Here is a 15,428-nt window from a genome sequence, read left to right on the forward strand (position 1 = left end):
TTGCGTTCTTCACTTTAGTTTCCTCTATGATGCTTGCCGTCGAAATTTGGTCGACACAGGATCTTCCCTTTCTGAAACCTGCTTGTTTATTTCTGAGAGTTTTATCAATTACGTTGTTGATTGTCTGATGTATAATAAACGCTAATGTTTTATTTATGGAACATTACAGCGGTATTATTCTTCTCCAGTGTTCTCATAATTCTACATCACCTTTTTTTTTGGAAGTGTGCATAAACAACCTTCTTTCTTAAAAATTAAATAATCTTATTTATTTTATGGTTTTCTAACCAACAAATTAGTAAATTAACATTCATAAATTGCCATTTTAAAGCTTTAAATGTGTTTTCGTTTCATGAGATTATAACAGAAATAGTTACATGCGCAATGGAATAAAATATGTCTTAATTTTGGTACCTACTATTTTATTTTGAATAATAGGTACTGCATGTCGAACTAGCTGTAGGTATAAACATCATCATCATCATCATTTGGCTATACAACTCTATGTGAGTCTTGGCCGCGTTTACTATTTCCCTCCATTGTTGTCGGTCCTGAGCAGCTATTTCCCATTGCTGTACTCCCATTTTGCGTAGATCGCTGGCTACTGCGTCCTTCCATCTCTTTCTTGGGCGACCAACTGACCTTTTTCCATCGGGCCTTTTCCAGAATGTGGCGTTTAGAAGTCTTTCGTCACTTGATCTTAGTACGTGACCCGCCCATCGTATTCTGTTTGATTTAATGTAGCGTACTATGTTTTCATCTCCGTATATTGTCTGGAGTTCATCATTGTGTCTTCTTCTCCATTCTCCTGTTGTCTCTTCTCTGCAAGGCCAATAGATAGTCCGCAGTATCTTTCTTTCAAGTACCAGTAATTTTGTTGTTTCCCGCTGATTCAGAGTCCAGGTTTCGCTTCCATACGTTATTGTGGGACGAATTATTGTCTTATATACTCTTATTTTTGCTGGTCTTGAGAGTATTTTTGATTTAAGTAGGGTCCTTAACGAGTAATATGCCCTGTTTCCTGCAATAATCCTGGCTGCCACGTCCTTTTCATAGTTATTTTCAGATGTTATGATCGCTCCCAAGTACTTAAATTCTTTGACGACTTCAAAATTGTATTCATTAATTGTTACGTTTTGTCTAACCCTTGGTCTTGGATTCTTCGTAACCACCATGTACTTGGTCTTGTCCTCGTTGACCTTAAGACCAACTTCCTTGGCTCCGTTCTCGAATAGGGTGAAAACTTCTTTTGCATCTCTGGTGGATTGTGCAATTGTGTCCACGTCATCCGCAAAGGCTAATAGTATTTTTGATCCTTGGGCGGCAAATCCGTTTGTCAGTTGTGGCTGAGCTTTCCTTACTGCATGTTCCAGTGCGAAGTTAAACAGCAGGGGGGCGAGAGGATCTCCTTGTCTAAGTCCGGTGTCAATGAGGAATTCCTCCGACGTGTTGCTGCCGACTCTGATTCGTGCGGAAGCGTTCTCCGTGCTCACCTTTGCTAATCGTACCAGTTTTCCAGGTACTCCCATTTCTACCGTAGTCTCCCACAATGCTTCTCTGCTAACAGAATCGTAAGCTTGTTTGAAGTCCACGAAGATTTGGTGTACATCGCGGTTGAATTCCCAGTTTTTTTCCAACACCTGGCGTAGGACGAAGATCTGGTCTATAGTCGACCTTCCCGGTCTGAATCCGCTTTGGTAGTCGCCTATTATTTCCTCTGCGTATGGAGTTAATCTTCTAAACAGTATTATGGATATAATCTTGTATGTTGTATTAATTAACGATATTCCTCTATAGTTCCGACCCATTTTTGTTTGTCTCCCTTCTTGTGAATAGGTATTATATGGCTTTCATGCCAGTGTTTCGGTATTTCTTCTCTTTCTCAGACTTCTCTTATAAGATGATATATCTCAAGATGTAGTTTGTCTCCCCCTTTTTTTAGTAGTTCCGCCTGTATGCCGTCTGGGCCTGGGGCTTTATGGTTTTTTAGGGACGAAATTGCGGACTTTACTTCAGCTAGTGTGGGCCCTGGTATTTCAGGTTCGGCTAACTGGTACTGTCTTTGTTGCCCTGTCGTTGTGGGGTTTTCTGTATTTAAGAGTTGCTCAAAATACTTTCTCCATTGGCGGCTTATCTCTTCGTCGTCAGTGAGCAATTGTCCTGCATCGTCTTTTATAAATCTTGGGCTGTTGATCGTGTTGCCCGTCATTGTTTTTATGTCCCTATAAAACTGTCTAGACTGACCGGTTCTATGTTCCTCCTCGAGTTGCTGTATTAGTGCTTCTAGGTACTGTTTCTTTTTTCTTCTCAAAAGTCTTCTCGTTTGAGTCCTTACTCTGTTGTAGTCTTCCCTGTTCTCTTCTGTAGGTCGCGTTAGTAGCTCCAGCCTCTTGATTGCTTTCTGCTGTAAGCTTTGTTCGCACTCCTGGTCAAACCACTGGTTTTTCTTCTTGTTATTCTTTTGTTTCCCTATCGTTTCCGCTGCGGCGCTTTCTATGGCGTTTGTTATATTTTGCAATTTCTGGTCTATGGTCAATTCTGGTGTTGATGTCTCTTCTTCTTCCATTGGTATAAACAGAATGGTATAAAAGCTCTTATCTTGTTTCTCCTATCTGCATAGCTTTTGTTTTGTTGAGATTTATCTTCATTCCATTTTCGGTAAATACTTCTTTCCATATTTCCAAACTGTTCTGAAGTTCTTTTTCATTTTTTTTTAAGCAGCAGTAGATTGTCGGCAAATAATGCTCCTTTCGGAATACCTTCTCTGCAGATTTCTATACCTTACCTTCAGCTTTTTACTCCTTGTTGTACATTCCGTAATACTTTCGTCCATATTAGAAATAGGCAATGCTATATTATGTCATGTAATCATTAGTGTCTATGATAGAAGGATAATTTGAAGAAAATACGAGCTTTTGAGCTTTGGGTATAGGAACATATATGAATCATATTTGCAGATAATCACCAATGGCGAGGTATTGAAACGAACCAATAAGAACTGACTAATAAAAAAAAAGGAAACTACTCTGTCTGGAATACATAACAATAGTTTCTTTTTTTAATAGTCTGTTTAATTTTCTTATATGAAAGGAAAGATATAGGTGTAGGAAGGAGAAATCGTTTCTGGTGTAAAGAATAGCAATTTCATAGCTGTCTTAATTTTGGTAGGTACTATTTTTCTTGAATAACAGTGTATGTCGAACTCACTGTAGGTATAAACAAAATCGAATAAAAGTGGCATTAAAATCGGAAGATTATATAATTAAATTGCATTTGTAAACTGAATAAACGTTTCGGATTTCACAGCATCGCATCGTAACGTGTTCGGTTCATGAGTTGGTGAATTGAATATGGATCATTTGAGATCTTCTAGGAATTTCTCCATTTTATTTCCACTTCGGAATGGTTTCTCAGTACGGCTATTATTGCATCACGGGATCCGTGACGGCCGATGCTCGTAAATTTTGTTAATTATTATTTTTATCAGCAGCACCAACTCCAACCATAAAAAGTGGCGAATGTGGAGTACTTATTATCGAATACACAAGTAGTCGTTTGTTATGCGACATAAAATGTATTTTATGGTGATTTCAATGGTTTATTCCCATGGAAACACCTGTGTATGTAAAGAAAATCAACGAATATTTGATGCAGATTATGCGTGCTGAGTTCGATTTGGATTTTTAATCAGTTCTTTGTAAAACAGTGACGGATCTACAGGGAGATAGAGGTAACTCCCCCTCCTAAGAAAAAACTTACACCATAGACAGACAAATTCAACCCAACAAACTCGATAGCTCGGAAAATTAAGGGAATTTAATGGATATAAGTTATTATTTATATCCTTTGTGTAGTTTGGGTTTATCTTTTCTATGCATTTTGGTTGGTGTTTCATTGGAAGTTCCCCCCAAGGCACATTTCTAGATCCGCCACTGTTGCAAAAAGTAAGTACCTAACTTGGTAAAGATTTATTATATAATGGTTTGCTGGAACTTATTTATATGGTATATTGGTATATACCAATATCTTATTTATGTATATTTTTATGTTATTAAATTTAGAATCATATCAAAATAATATAGTCTAAGATCCCACAAGAATCAATACGTTCATAATCTTTTAAAAGCATTCATTTTTTTTTAATCCTGAGAAGACTAATAAGTATTTTTGAAAAATTTAAACGCACAATAAAAGATATTTGAAATTAAAAATCACACTAAATTTTCTTTATGTTTTCACCTCTGTACTTATTAAAATAAACATTGTAGAAGTTTTCAGGGACTTTTAGCCCTCGGTAATAATGCAGTCTTTTATTTTGCGTTTAAATGTTTTAAAAATACTATAATATTAGTTTTCTCAGAAAATGCATTTAAAACACATTGGCGCGAATTTTTGAGCCTATGCCCTTAAGATCATATTTTTATACAAATTTCCGAATAGGAGAATCAATTGATAATAGGTTGCCAGTCAAAAAGTAGCCGCAAACAGTTTTAATTAAATTAATAGATAGTTTGAAAAAAAAAATTAGTTCATGACGTAGATGGATGTTTTTTATACCAAATTCAAACTAATGTTTTTTCGAATACGATGATATAAGGTTTCTTGTGAAAAAATGGCCGCAAATTAGGGTTGCCAGCTGTCAAAAACTCGGTATATCAGAGATAAAGTGAAAGAAAGCTAGCGCGCAACACAATGTAAATTATTTCTACTTCATTTTTAATCTTTAATTCCAATAATTTTAGTACCTTTACTTTTTTGGCGCTGAATACTAGATTATCTTTGGTCCAATCTTCCTTCAGTTGTACAATTCCACCTCCACCCTCTTTTAGTACCGTATAAGTCATTTTATAATTCTGAATTAACATTATAAGAAATTTATGAATTTTATTTAGCAATCTTCTTTTCCAGGAGACCGGTTCTATTCGTCCTGGTGTTATAGGCGGTTCCAAGCCTCGAGTGGCTACTCCAGAGGTGGAAAGCAGAATAGAACAATATAAACGAGAAAACCCGTCCATTTTCAGCTGGGAAATTAGAGACCGGTTGGTGAAGGAAGGCATATGCGATAGAAGTACAGCTCCAAGTGTTTCTGCGATATCTAGATTGTTAAGAGGAAAAGGAGATTATGAAGGAGACGGTAAGTTTTTCAAGATATTATTAAATAAAGATAAATGCAGAAAAATTATATTTTTAACGTAATACGTAAAAGAACACACATTAGGATTCTCTGCTAGGTCTTGAGTATTTAGTTTCTTGTCGATTGTGGCACCAACGTTATTTGTCTTTCCTAGACAGCTGTATAATAGGCATATTCTATAGTGAAATATCGAATACATTCTTTTTGTCGTGGAAACGTTTATGGTCCTCTCCTTTCTGGTTAGTTCCGAAAAAAATACTGATCAGGTTTGTTTTGATAGTAGAAAACTGAATTCATTAACAGTTCCAGACAGTTATCTTAACTGCTGATAACTTGGGAATAACGTTGGAATATACTCTGGATTGATTTCGGACTACATTTGTACCGAAAATAGGCGAAGAAAACAAAGGATAGAAACGCACGAAACGTATCAAAAATATCTTACCCTTTGAGAGGAGTAGGGGAAAAACTAGAGCCTCAAACCCTCGTGACGACCTGTCGAATTTGAGTAAATTATTGTACGTACTTACAGTTTACAGGATTTTGCGGTGTGTAGGCGACTGGTTCTGTTTTCTTTTCTTGTGGACGTGAAATTATACACTGCACTGAATTTTATTTGATGTACTATGTACTAATTTATTTGTAAACATGAAAATTATGAAAAAACACTTAACTTGATAAAACTACTTTGCTCTTGTAATATTTTAAATGAGAGAGAATGAAAAATTTACTATTAGACGAGAAGTTAACTTACAAAACGGTGAAAATTGCTGAGAGAGAGAGTTGCGTGGCGTTACTTGCTTCCAACTTTTTGGAGAGGGCGGAAATGGAAGTGATTTTTCGGAAGTAAATAAAAATTATTTATTATTTATTTTCCAATAAAATAAAATTGATAGCGAAATATTTAAATAGAAAATACCGTTATGTTGTGAGTGGTCAAACATGAACTTCATCTAAGGGTATATCTTTCGGAAAATCTTTTAAAGCTTAGTTACTATATTTGCAGACAAAAATGACCGATCTTTAGTTAAAATTGCGAGGTGGGTAGTTCTACTACTTCAAGCAGTAATTTGTTAAAAAGTTTATTACGGGTAAGTACACTTGAACCTAATGGTTAGTCAATATAGAGGTGGTTGGACTTCACAAAATAATGATTTCGTGTAAAAATTAAAATGATATACTGGGCGTTTCTAAGTTAACCGTAAAACAGATCAATTGGACGTTAACCTATGTAGTCAACTCTTGAATACAAGGGAATTCCACACTTAGCTGAGGGGAAACTTGCTTGCCAATCTAGGCAAAACGTGAGATAGACTGAGCTAACTTGAGAATAACGTTGGAATTCACTCTGGATTGACTTCGGACCACATTTAGATATACCCTATTTAGATGAGAAAAAAATAAAGTAAAAATAGGCGAAGAGAACAAAAGATAAAAATATAAATGAACACGAGAGATAACAAAATTATCATACCCTTTGATAGGGGTCTCCGAAAACAAACTAGTTGAACTTCAGATACATCCTACACAGAGTAAAATGATATCGTTATTTTGTAGCTGGTCAAGAATGAACTTCATCTAACGGCACATCTTTCGGCTTTTTTGAGAGATTAGTAATGTTTTAAAGGGTTTATACACAGATGGGATTCAGAAAAGGATTAGGTACAAGGGATGCTCTCTTTGCCCTGAACGTTCTAACACAGAGATGCCTAGATGTTAACCAAGAGGTACACGCCTGCTTTATAGACTTTGAAAAGGCCTTTGACAAAGTACGCCACAGTAAACTCAAAGAAATCCTGGAGAGTAAGAACATTGACACCAGAGACATACAAATAATATTAAATCTGTTCTGGAATCAGCGAGCTAATATAAAAATAGAAGACCAAACATCGGACGAAATAGAAATACGTAGAGGTGTACGACAGGGTTGTATATTGTCACCGCTCTTGTTTAATATCTACAGCGAACAAATATGCCAAGAAGCTCTCTCATATGCAAACGAAGGGATAATAGTCAATGGAGAAGTTATCAATCACATTCGATATGCTGACGATACTGTGATAATGGCAAGAACAGCGGAAGATCTACAACATCTAGTTGAAAGTATGAATGAGATATGTAATAACTACGGCATAAGGATGAACGTCAAAAAAACCAAATATATGACCTTCAGTAAGAATCCAATAAATGACACTAGTATCACAATAAACGGTACCCAACTTGAAAAAGTAAACGAATACAAATACTTGGGAACTCTTATCAATGAAACAGGTGACCAAAATCACGAGATAAAAAGACGTATTGAAATTGCCAGGTCTACTTTTATAAAAATGAAAAAATTATTTTGTAATCGTGATATTAGTATTCATCTACGAACTAGAATGTTAAAATGCTATGTATTCAGTACTTTGCTCTACGGTGTTGAGTCATGGACTCTTAAACAGAGGAATATTAAAAATCTTAAAAGCTTTGAGATGTGGTGCTACCGCCGTATACTAAGAATAAGTTGGGTGGATAAAATTACAAATGAAGAAGTAATACGCAGAATAAATAACAAGCCAGAAGTTCTACTGAATATAAAAAAGAGAAAACTTGAATACTTAGGCCACCTGATGAGGGGACAAAAGTACACATTCCTACAAAACATAATGCAAGGAAAAATCCAAGGACGAAGAAATCCAGGCAGTAGAAGAATGTCCTGGATGAAAAATTTGAGAGAGTGGTTTGGCTGTACCACTAACGAATTGTTCAAAACAGCAGTAAATAAAATTAGAATCGCCCTAATGATATCCAATCTCCGATAGGAGAGGCACTCAAAGAAGAAGAAGAAAGGGTTTATTAGGGGTAAGTACAGATTAATATAACAGTTAGTAAAAACAGAAGCGGATGGTCTTAATAAAATTATTTCATGAGAAAATTAAAATCATATATCAAAAATAAATAACCATTTTTAATTTCGTTGCAACACGAAACTACAGCCGCATCATTATTCCAGTTCAATCAGAGAGTGCAGCAAGCACCTCTACCGGTTTCGAAACGTATTAGTCTCTCATCAGGAGGCACATATGCTGCTCTCTCTGACCCAACTAGGACAAACCCCGGCGTGCAGTCACGGATTGCAACGAACGAAATGGCAGGGATGCCCTAGCGGCAACTGCTATCAAAAAACTAAGTTTTCAATCTAATAGCACATAAAACAACGTCCAAAAATGTTACTCTACATCCTAACAGATTGAAATCAATGGGAACCTTCTCTGGTAACACCTCCGAGGCTTCTACAATTTGCAAGCCATAACGGATGCTGAGACTAAGGAAGATGACGGAATTTTACAATTTATAATTCACGTATAAAATCATATACTTACTGGGTGTTTTTTTTTTAAGTTTAACAAGATAAACGAAGATTAGACAAAATATAACAACCGGATTTTTGACATGTTACACCTTCCGGAGATATTTATATCTACATAAATCTAAGGTCCGACTCATTACAACCCTCTTTGCAATGCAAGTGACATAAGCAGCTAATTTTATTCGTTATCATAAGAAGTTGTAGTGTATAAGGTTTTGTTTGTAGTGCCGATGCATAACCTAATGATCTTTTTTAAGCTTCATTATCGCGTAGCTACGTAGCGAGAGCAACGGAAGTCGCTGTCAAGCACTAGACCATTTTTTACTCAAATACCATAAATTCGACAAACTAATAAGAAGCTCATGTCGTCATCATTTGCCCGGGAGTCGGCAAATTAGCCACGGTATTATTATCTAGATCAGTTTCAGCGTTGTCCGCGGCGCGATGCATGACATTTATTAATAACTTTTTGTGGAATTTTCAGCTTTTTCGAATTAAAACAGCATAATTCAATAGAAAATGCATTTCGTGTTGTGTAGTGTGTTGTTAATGTAATTATTATTAAATATAAGTGGAGAGTCGCTAGGTGCAAAAGAAAATGATTTATTAAGTCTTTTATGGTGTTACGGGCCGACAGGTATACCGCAGGTGGGGTCCATTCTTCTCTAGACCTTTCATAATAACACTTTTGTTCGAACACTGTTTTGACTAATTTAGAATAAATAAACCGCTGGGGAAATTTGATTTTTGATCGTTTGTCCCCAAGATCGTTATAGGCTATTGATTATATTCAAAATAAGATAGCTAAAAGGAACTACAACGTTAACGGGGTTTTATTATTTCATATGGTCAATGGACATCTATATATGAAAAAACCGCGGAGTGCTACCATTTAAAGGGGTGCGTTTTTGAGAAATGGGTGAATTAGTCCCTGGGCACAGGTTACATTAGGGTGAGTTCTATGCACTTTTGGTACAAACATATCTACATAAAAATTGTTCCTGGTTAAATTTACTATCTAAATATCACTTTCTAAAGTTAATGATACTTATTTTTACAAAAATATATTCAAAAGAAAAAGCACAAAGAAACCCAAAAGAATGAAATTTTGTTTTTTGTCCTATAACTTTTGTCCACGAGGATATAGGTAATAGATATTGTTTTATAGAAAAAAAACCTACACATTTCTTCTTTAAAATGTTGTTTAGAAGAGGTAATTAGGATTTATAGTTTTCGAGATATGATTTTTCAAAGTTCGCCACTCACAGCAATTTTGGGCAATTTTCCTTGTTATTTCGCAAATATTGTTCTGTAGTTTTTTTCTACGTAACTTTAGGTATATGGAATGGTACACGTAATAGGAATAGAAATCAATTACCTTTAAAATGGTCTACTGTGTAACGTTGTACGACTTTTTTTAAAGAGATTATGGTTTTTCAAGGTTTTATACTTCTAACGATTTTTTATAATATAATATAAAAATAAAAAAATATTATTATATAGGTAATATATTATATATTATATAATATTATATTATATAATATATACTACATATAATATTATATTATATATTATAATATAATACCTAAAAAAATATTATTTTTTACATTTTTTTCGATTATTTTTGAAATGTCTCATTATAACTTCTTTTTTCTTGTACATGAATATACTATATATTGCACAATAAAGAGCAATATCTATATTTAAATATTTAATGGAAACCGAGTGATTTTTTGATATTTTTTTTTCCTGTATTATTTAAAATTATTTCTTTTACAAAAATTACATAAACATTAGTCTTAGAAAACATTACTTTAGTTAAAATTATTTAAACGTTGACATTTAAAAATTTTTCAAAATCAAAGTCCATCTCTTCGTTAGCATTAGCTTCAATATCTTCCTCTGACACCTCAGTTATCTTAGAGTTCCCACAATTAGTACCCATGCACATGCACCCTTTGCAGAATATTGAACAACTAATTCATATCTTCCTACAACCGCAATTTTTTGTACATCCTTTGGTACATTTACATGCTATTTTTTCAAGCAAAGCTTGTGGTGCAGGAGCTTTGACAGTAAATATTGGAATTAATCCATATTTTGAAGTTTGCCCGGCCGAGTCAAGTGGATCCAAAGAATTACCTATAAAAAATAAGATTCAATCATAACACACAATCACATAAAAAAGTTATAATGAGGAATTTAAAAAATAATCCTAAAATCAAAAATCGTTGCAAGTACTTATTACATTTTGAAAAAGCATATCTTATTCAAAAATAATCCTAGAATTTTTTATAATACACCATTTTAAAGTAAACAGAATAAGCTTTATTTTTTTTGTTATATAATATATACCTAAATGTAGAAAAAAAAGTTATAATGGGAAATTTAAAAAATAATCGTAAAAAATATAAAAACTCATTAAAAGTATAAAGTCTTGAAAAAGATATCCTCTTTAAAAGAAGTCGTACAACATTATACAGTAGAACAATTTAAAGGTAATTGATAAAGTTACGTAGAAAAAAGTTACAGAACAATATTTGCGAAATAGCAAGGAAAATTGCCCAAAATTGCTGTGAGTGGCGAACTTTGAAAAATCATATTTCGAAAACTGTAAATCCTAATGGCCACTACTAAACATCATTTTAAATACAAAATATGTAAGTTTTTTTTCTGTGAAGCAATGTCTATACCTATATCTCCGTGGACAAAAGTTATGGGACAAAAAACAGAATTTCTTTCTTTTGGGTTTCTTTGTGCTTTTTCTTTTGAATATATTTTTGTAAAAAAAAGTATCTTTGACTTTAAAAAGTTATATTTAGATAGGAAATTTAACCAGGAATAATTTTTATGTAGACGTGTTTGTACCAAAAGTGCATAGAACTCACCCTAATGTAACCTGTGCCCAGGGACTAATTCACCCATTTCTCAAAAACGCACCCCTTTAAATGGTAGCACTCCGCGGTTTTTTCATATATAGAGATTCATTGACCATATGAAATAATAAAACCCCGTTAACGTTGTAGTTCCTTTCTATAGTATATAATCAATAGTCTATTACTTGATAACCGTTTGTTTTAAGATTTTTGAAGGTATACTTCTTTAGGCGCGATTGGGAGTGAATTTTATTATCCTGGGCGCATGCGCACAGAGACAGTATGTTGTTCGTTGCTAAATCCAAAGAATATATTAATATACTCTAAATCTTTCAAGTTATGTATGTATCAGTGCAATAAAGGCGTGGAAAGAATGTATTAGATAGTGTTTTTAGTAAATATATTTATTATAATTTTTGTGTCTTTGGATTTGTCTTGCTCGGGAGTATTATTAAAACATTTTTATTTTTATAATCCACTTGATTAATTTGTCACCGTGATTGTAATTATGTCCGAGAAGTGATGTAAACAGAGGTATGGTAGGTTATTGGTAGAGCATTCGACTAGAGATCGAGAGGTCCCGCGTTCAAATCCGGACAATTCATATTCCTTCTTTTTTTTATTTTTTGGTATTATTCTAATAAAAATTTTTTGTAAGTGGTAGGTATTAAAATTAGTTTAATATTTAAATAAAATACAAATAAAAGTATATTGATTTCGTTGAAATCATATAATAGAAATATAACTTCTTACGTGCGTACAAAGTACACACAAATTCTTTTTTTTTTTTTCAAATTATATACAAAAAATAAACAAAAGAAAATTATCTGTATTACAAACAAAAATAGAAAAAGCATAAACATATTCAGAATAGGTACATCGATATCTTCTTCTTCTTCGTATGGAAGTGCCTTATAATAGGTTGTTCAATAAATTTTTCGGTTCGATAAGTTCGTTGCTACTAGCATAATTTTTTTTTTGTTATTACAGTGAGCTTTTATTATTGTTTACAGTGCGCTGGAATAAGTGTTACCCCTCTTAAATAACTTATTTATTTTTAGCACATAAGCAAACCGCTCGGACGTCGGACAGGTCGATTTTTAAAATAATCATAGTACCTATATTACAGCATCAATGTTTCGAACTTTACGCGATCCCTCTTCAGGTGACAGGCATAACTTTGATTTTTTAAATAGGAAAGTAAATCATGTGACACCGCATTTAAAAGCTTTTAAAATACTGATTACAAAAATGTACATTACTTTAATCCCTTTTGAGAGCGTAGGCGCAAAATTTCGGTCGAAATATTTTTAAATATATTCATTACTTTCGAATCCTGAGAAAACTAATAAGTATTTTTGAAAAATTTAAACGCAGAATGAAATATTACATTATTACCGAGGACAGAAAGTCTCTTAAAATAAACAAAAAGTTTCTTTTGAATGATTTATTTGAAATTAAAAATGTCCAGAGAAATAGGATTTTTCTCGTGACACATCCCCCTCCAGGCCGAAACCAAATTTTTTGAGTAGTATGGACATCTACATATTGATGTGATCTTGATTATTGATATGAGATAATATTCTTATATGTCATTTAATTTAATCAATGCATTTATAATAATCTAATTAATTTACCAGATCACATATCAATATGTTTTCAATCTCAGGGCTTTTTATAAAATTAATTACTTACTTACGTGGCTTCTAAGTATTTCTCAATGGTTCCTAATCGGGATAGGAAAGAAAAGAGTAAAATAATACACACATATGGGTTACAATTATAATCAAAATATGGTTTATTTTATTTAAATGGCAATCACTGCTTAATATTTGCTATATCTTATTATTCTTAAACATAACATTTACACATGGGAATCTTATTTCCTTTTGGTTTCCAATTGAAAGTTTTTATTAACATTTAACTATTAGGATTTATTAGCAACAATTCTATTTAAGTTTGATGAAGCTTTTCTGATATTATTGATTATGTTCTTCAATTTTAAATGTGGTATTTAATACGAAAAACCCATACATTCATGTCCAAACAAATGAGACTGACCTTTTTCTGGTGAACTGAGAATGTCTTCACACAAGACCCGTTTCCTGCTATCCTTGGCTGCGATCAAAACCTCGTCCTGGCTTCCAGTAATGTTCTCCTTTGAAAACTAGCTCGTATAGCTCCCGTTCCTGCTTCTGTCGTGATGCCGTGTTTCTACCTTTTTCGAAACTTCAATCAGCTACCGGGACACTCTTGGCTCAAGGAGGTTCTTTACTCTCGACCTGGCCTACCTCTCGTTCCACGATAGATACTCCACACTCACGGAACTATACCGGCTTTCTCACTCTCCGTACACTACCGTCTACTACTGGACTTCACTTCTCGACAGCTCAAAACATTCTGATCTATCTTTTCATTCATTCCCCTACTTTCTAAATATCCCTTCCAGATTCACAAATCAAACTTCCACCACCAACTCTCATTCGCAGTCTTCCTCAAAACCAATTTTTAATCTTTCTAAATATGCTTAATGGATTTCAAAGAAAATAGTTAATTCCCATTCTAAAATTACTTTCTACTATTTACAAAATTTAATGACCTATTATCTACTTCAACTGAGTCTTATTTAGCATAGGCTAATGATCGAACCTTCCGCGAACAACTATAATGGTACGCGCCATTCACTTTGTTTATTCTCGGCGCATTGTCCCGAGTTTCGTAAGCTTATTCTAATCACTTCTTAAAATTAAATATAACAATTTGTTGTATACAGGTTGTTCTAAATTTATATGCCCGTGGTTGAGAAAATTGAAAATATTTTATATTAAATTGAATTCTGCTTATAATTATCAAAATTTAATTTTCAGATCAAATAGAAATATAACAATATATTAATAACCTATATGTTTCCTGCAGCCGATTTTGATGATATACATAGTTATAAACAAATGAAGATCAAAAAATGGTAAATTTTCGCTTTTTTGGTCTGTTACTAAAATGTGAAGCATTCTAAACAAATTTAAGAATAAGAAACTTATAAACCGTATAAAAAACTTCAATATGACGTTCTCTGAATATGTCTATCCTTATTTGTTGCTTAGAAAATTGCAAAATAAGTCAAAAAATTTGAGATTTTATAAATGTTCATAACTTATGTAAAAATTAAGTTAGAACCTTCCACGGAATGCTGAGACTTCTTCTGCTTAAAATATATTTTAAATTTTAAAGCAATTGGTCAAATAGTTTAAAAGTTATATAATTATTTATTTATCCCAAATTCATTTTTTTTGCAACACTATAAGTCAGAAAATTATGAGGTTACAGTAATTCGGACAGTTTATGAAAGAAGAACATTTATACTATTAACTTAATTAAAAAAAATGACAAAAAGGAATGTTAAACAGTGTAGAATTATTTTGCAAAAACATGTCGATGTTTTTGCTTACTTACACAAACAATTTGAATAACTTTTTAACCGTTACCCGTAGAAAAATTATTTTTTCATATTTAGAAAGACTGAATTTTTATACACATTTAGAGAGAAAAAAATTGTCCTAGGACAATTAGGGACGAAGTTAGCCCCCCTTTTTTTAATTCACATGTTCTTGCAAAATAATTTTGCAATATTTAGAATTATTTTTTTGTCATTTTTTTTTTAAATTAAATTAATAGTGTAAATATTTTTCTTTTATAAACTATCCAAAGTATTACTGTAACTTCATCATTTTCTGACTTATAATGTTGCAAAAAAAATTAACTAGGGATAAACAAATTAAATAACTTTTAAACTATTTGACCAATTGCTTTGAAATTTAGGGTATGATTTAAGCACCAGAAGTCTCAGCATTCTGTGTAATAAGAAGGTTATAAGTTAATTTTTTCATAAGTTATGAATATTTATACAATCTCAAAATTTATGATTTATTTTTCAATTTTCTAAGCAAACAATAAGGATAGACATATTCAGCGAACGCCATATTAAAGTTTTTTTATACGATTTATAAGCTTCTTACTCTCAAATTTGTTTAAAATGCTTAACTTTTTGGTAATAGACGAAAAAAGCGAA

General features: G+C 32.9%; 1 protein-coding gene across 1 annotated transcript in view; it reads left to right on the forward strand.

Moving 5' to 3' along the window:
• The window catches only part of LOC114328271 (protein gooseberry-like), a 118,135-nt gene that overhangs the window by 64,473 nt on the left and 38,234 nt on the right, over positions 1-15,428 (forward strand). Inside the window, exon 3 of the mRNA XM_050647381.1 lies at positions 4,909-5,134. Within this exon, the coding sequence (XP_050503338.1) occupies positions 4,909-5,134 (226 nt within the window). The remainder of the gene's footprint in view (positions 1-4,908; positions 5,135-15,428) is intronic.

Source organism: Diabrotica virgifera, chromosome 3 (assembly GCF_917563875.1).
Source record: "Diabrotica virgifera virgifera chromosome 3, PGI_DIABVI_V3a".
In the NCBI taxonomy this organism is placed as follows: Eukaryota; Metazoa; Arthropoda; class Insecta; order Coleoptera; family Chrysomelidae; genus Diabrotica; species Diabrotica virgifera.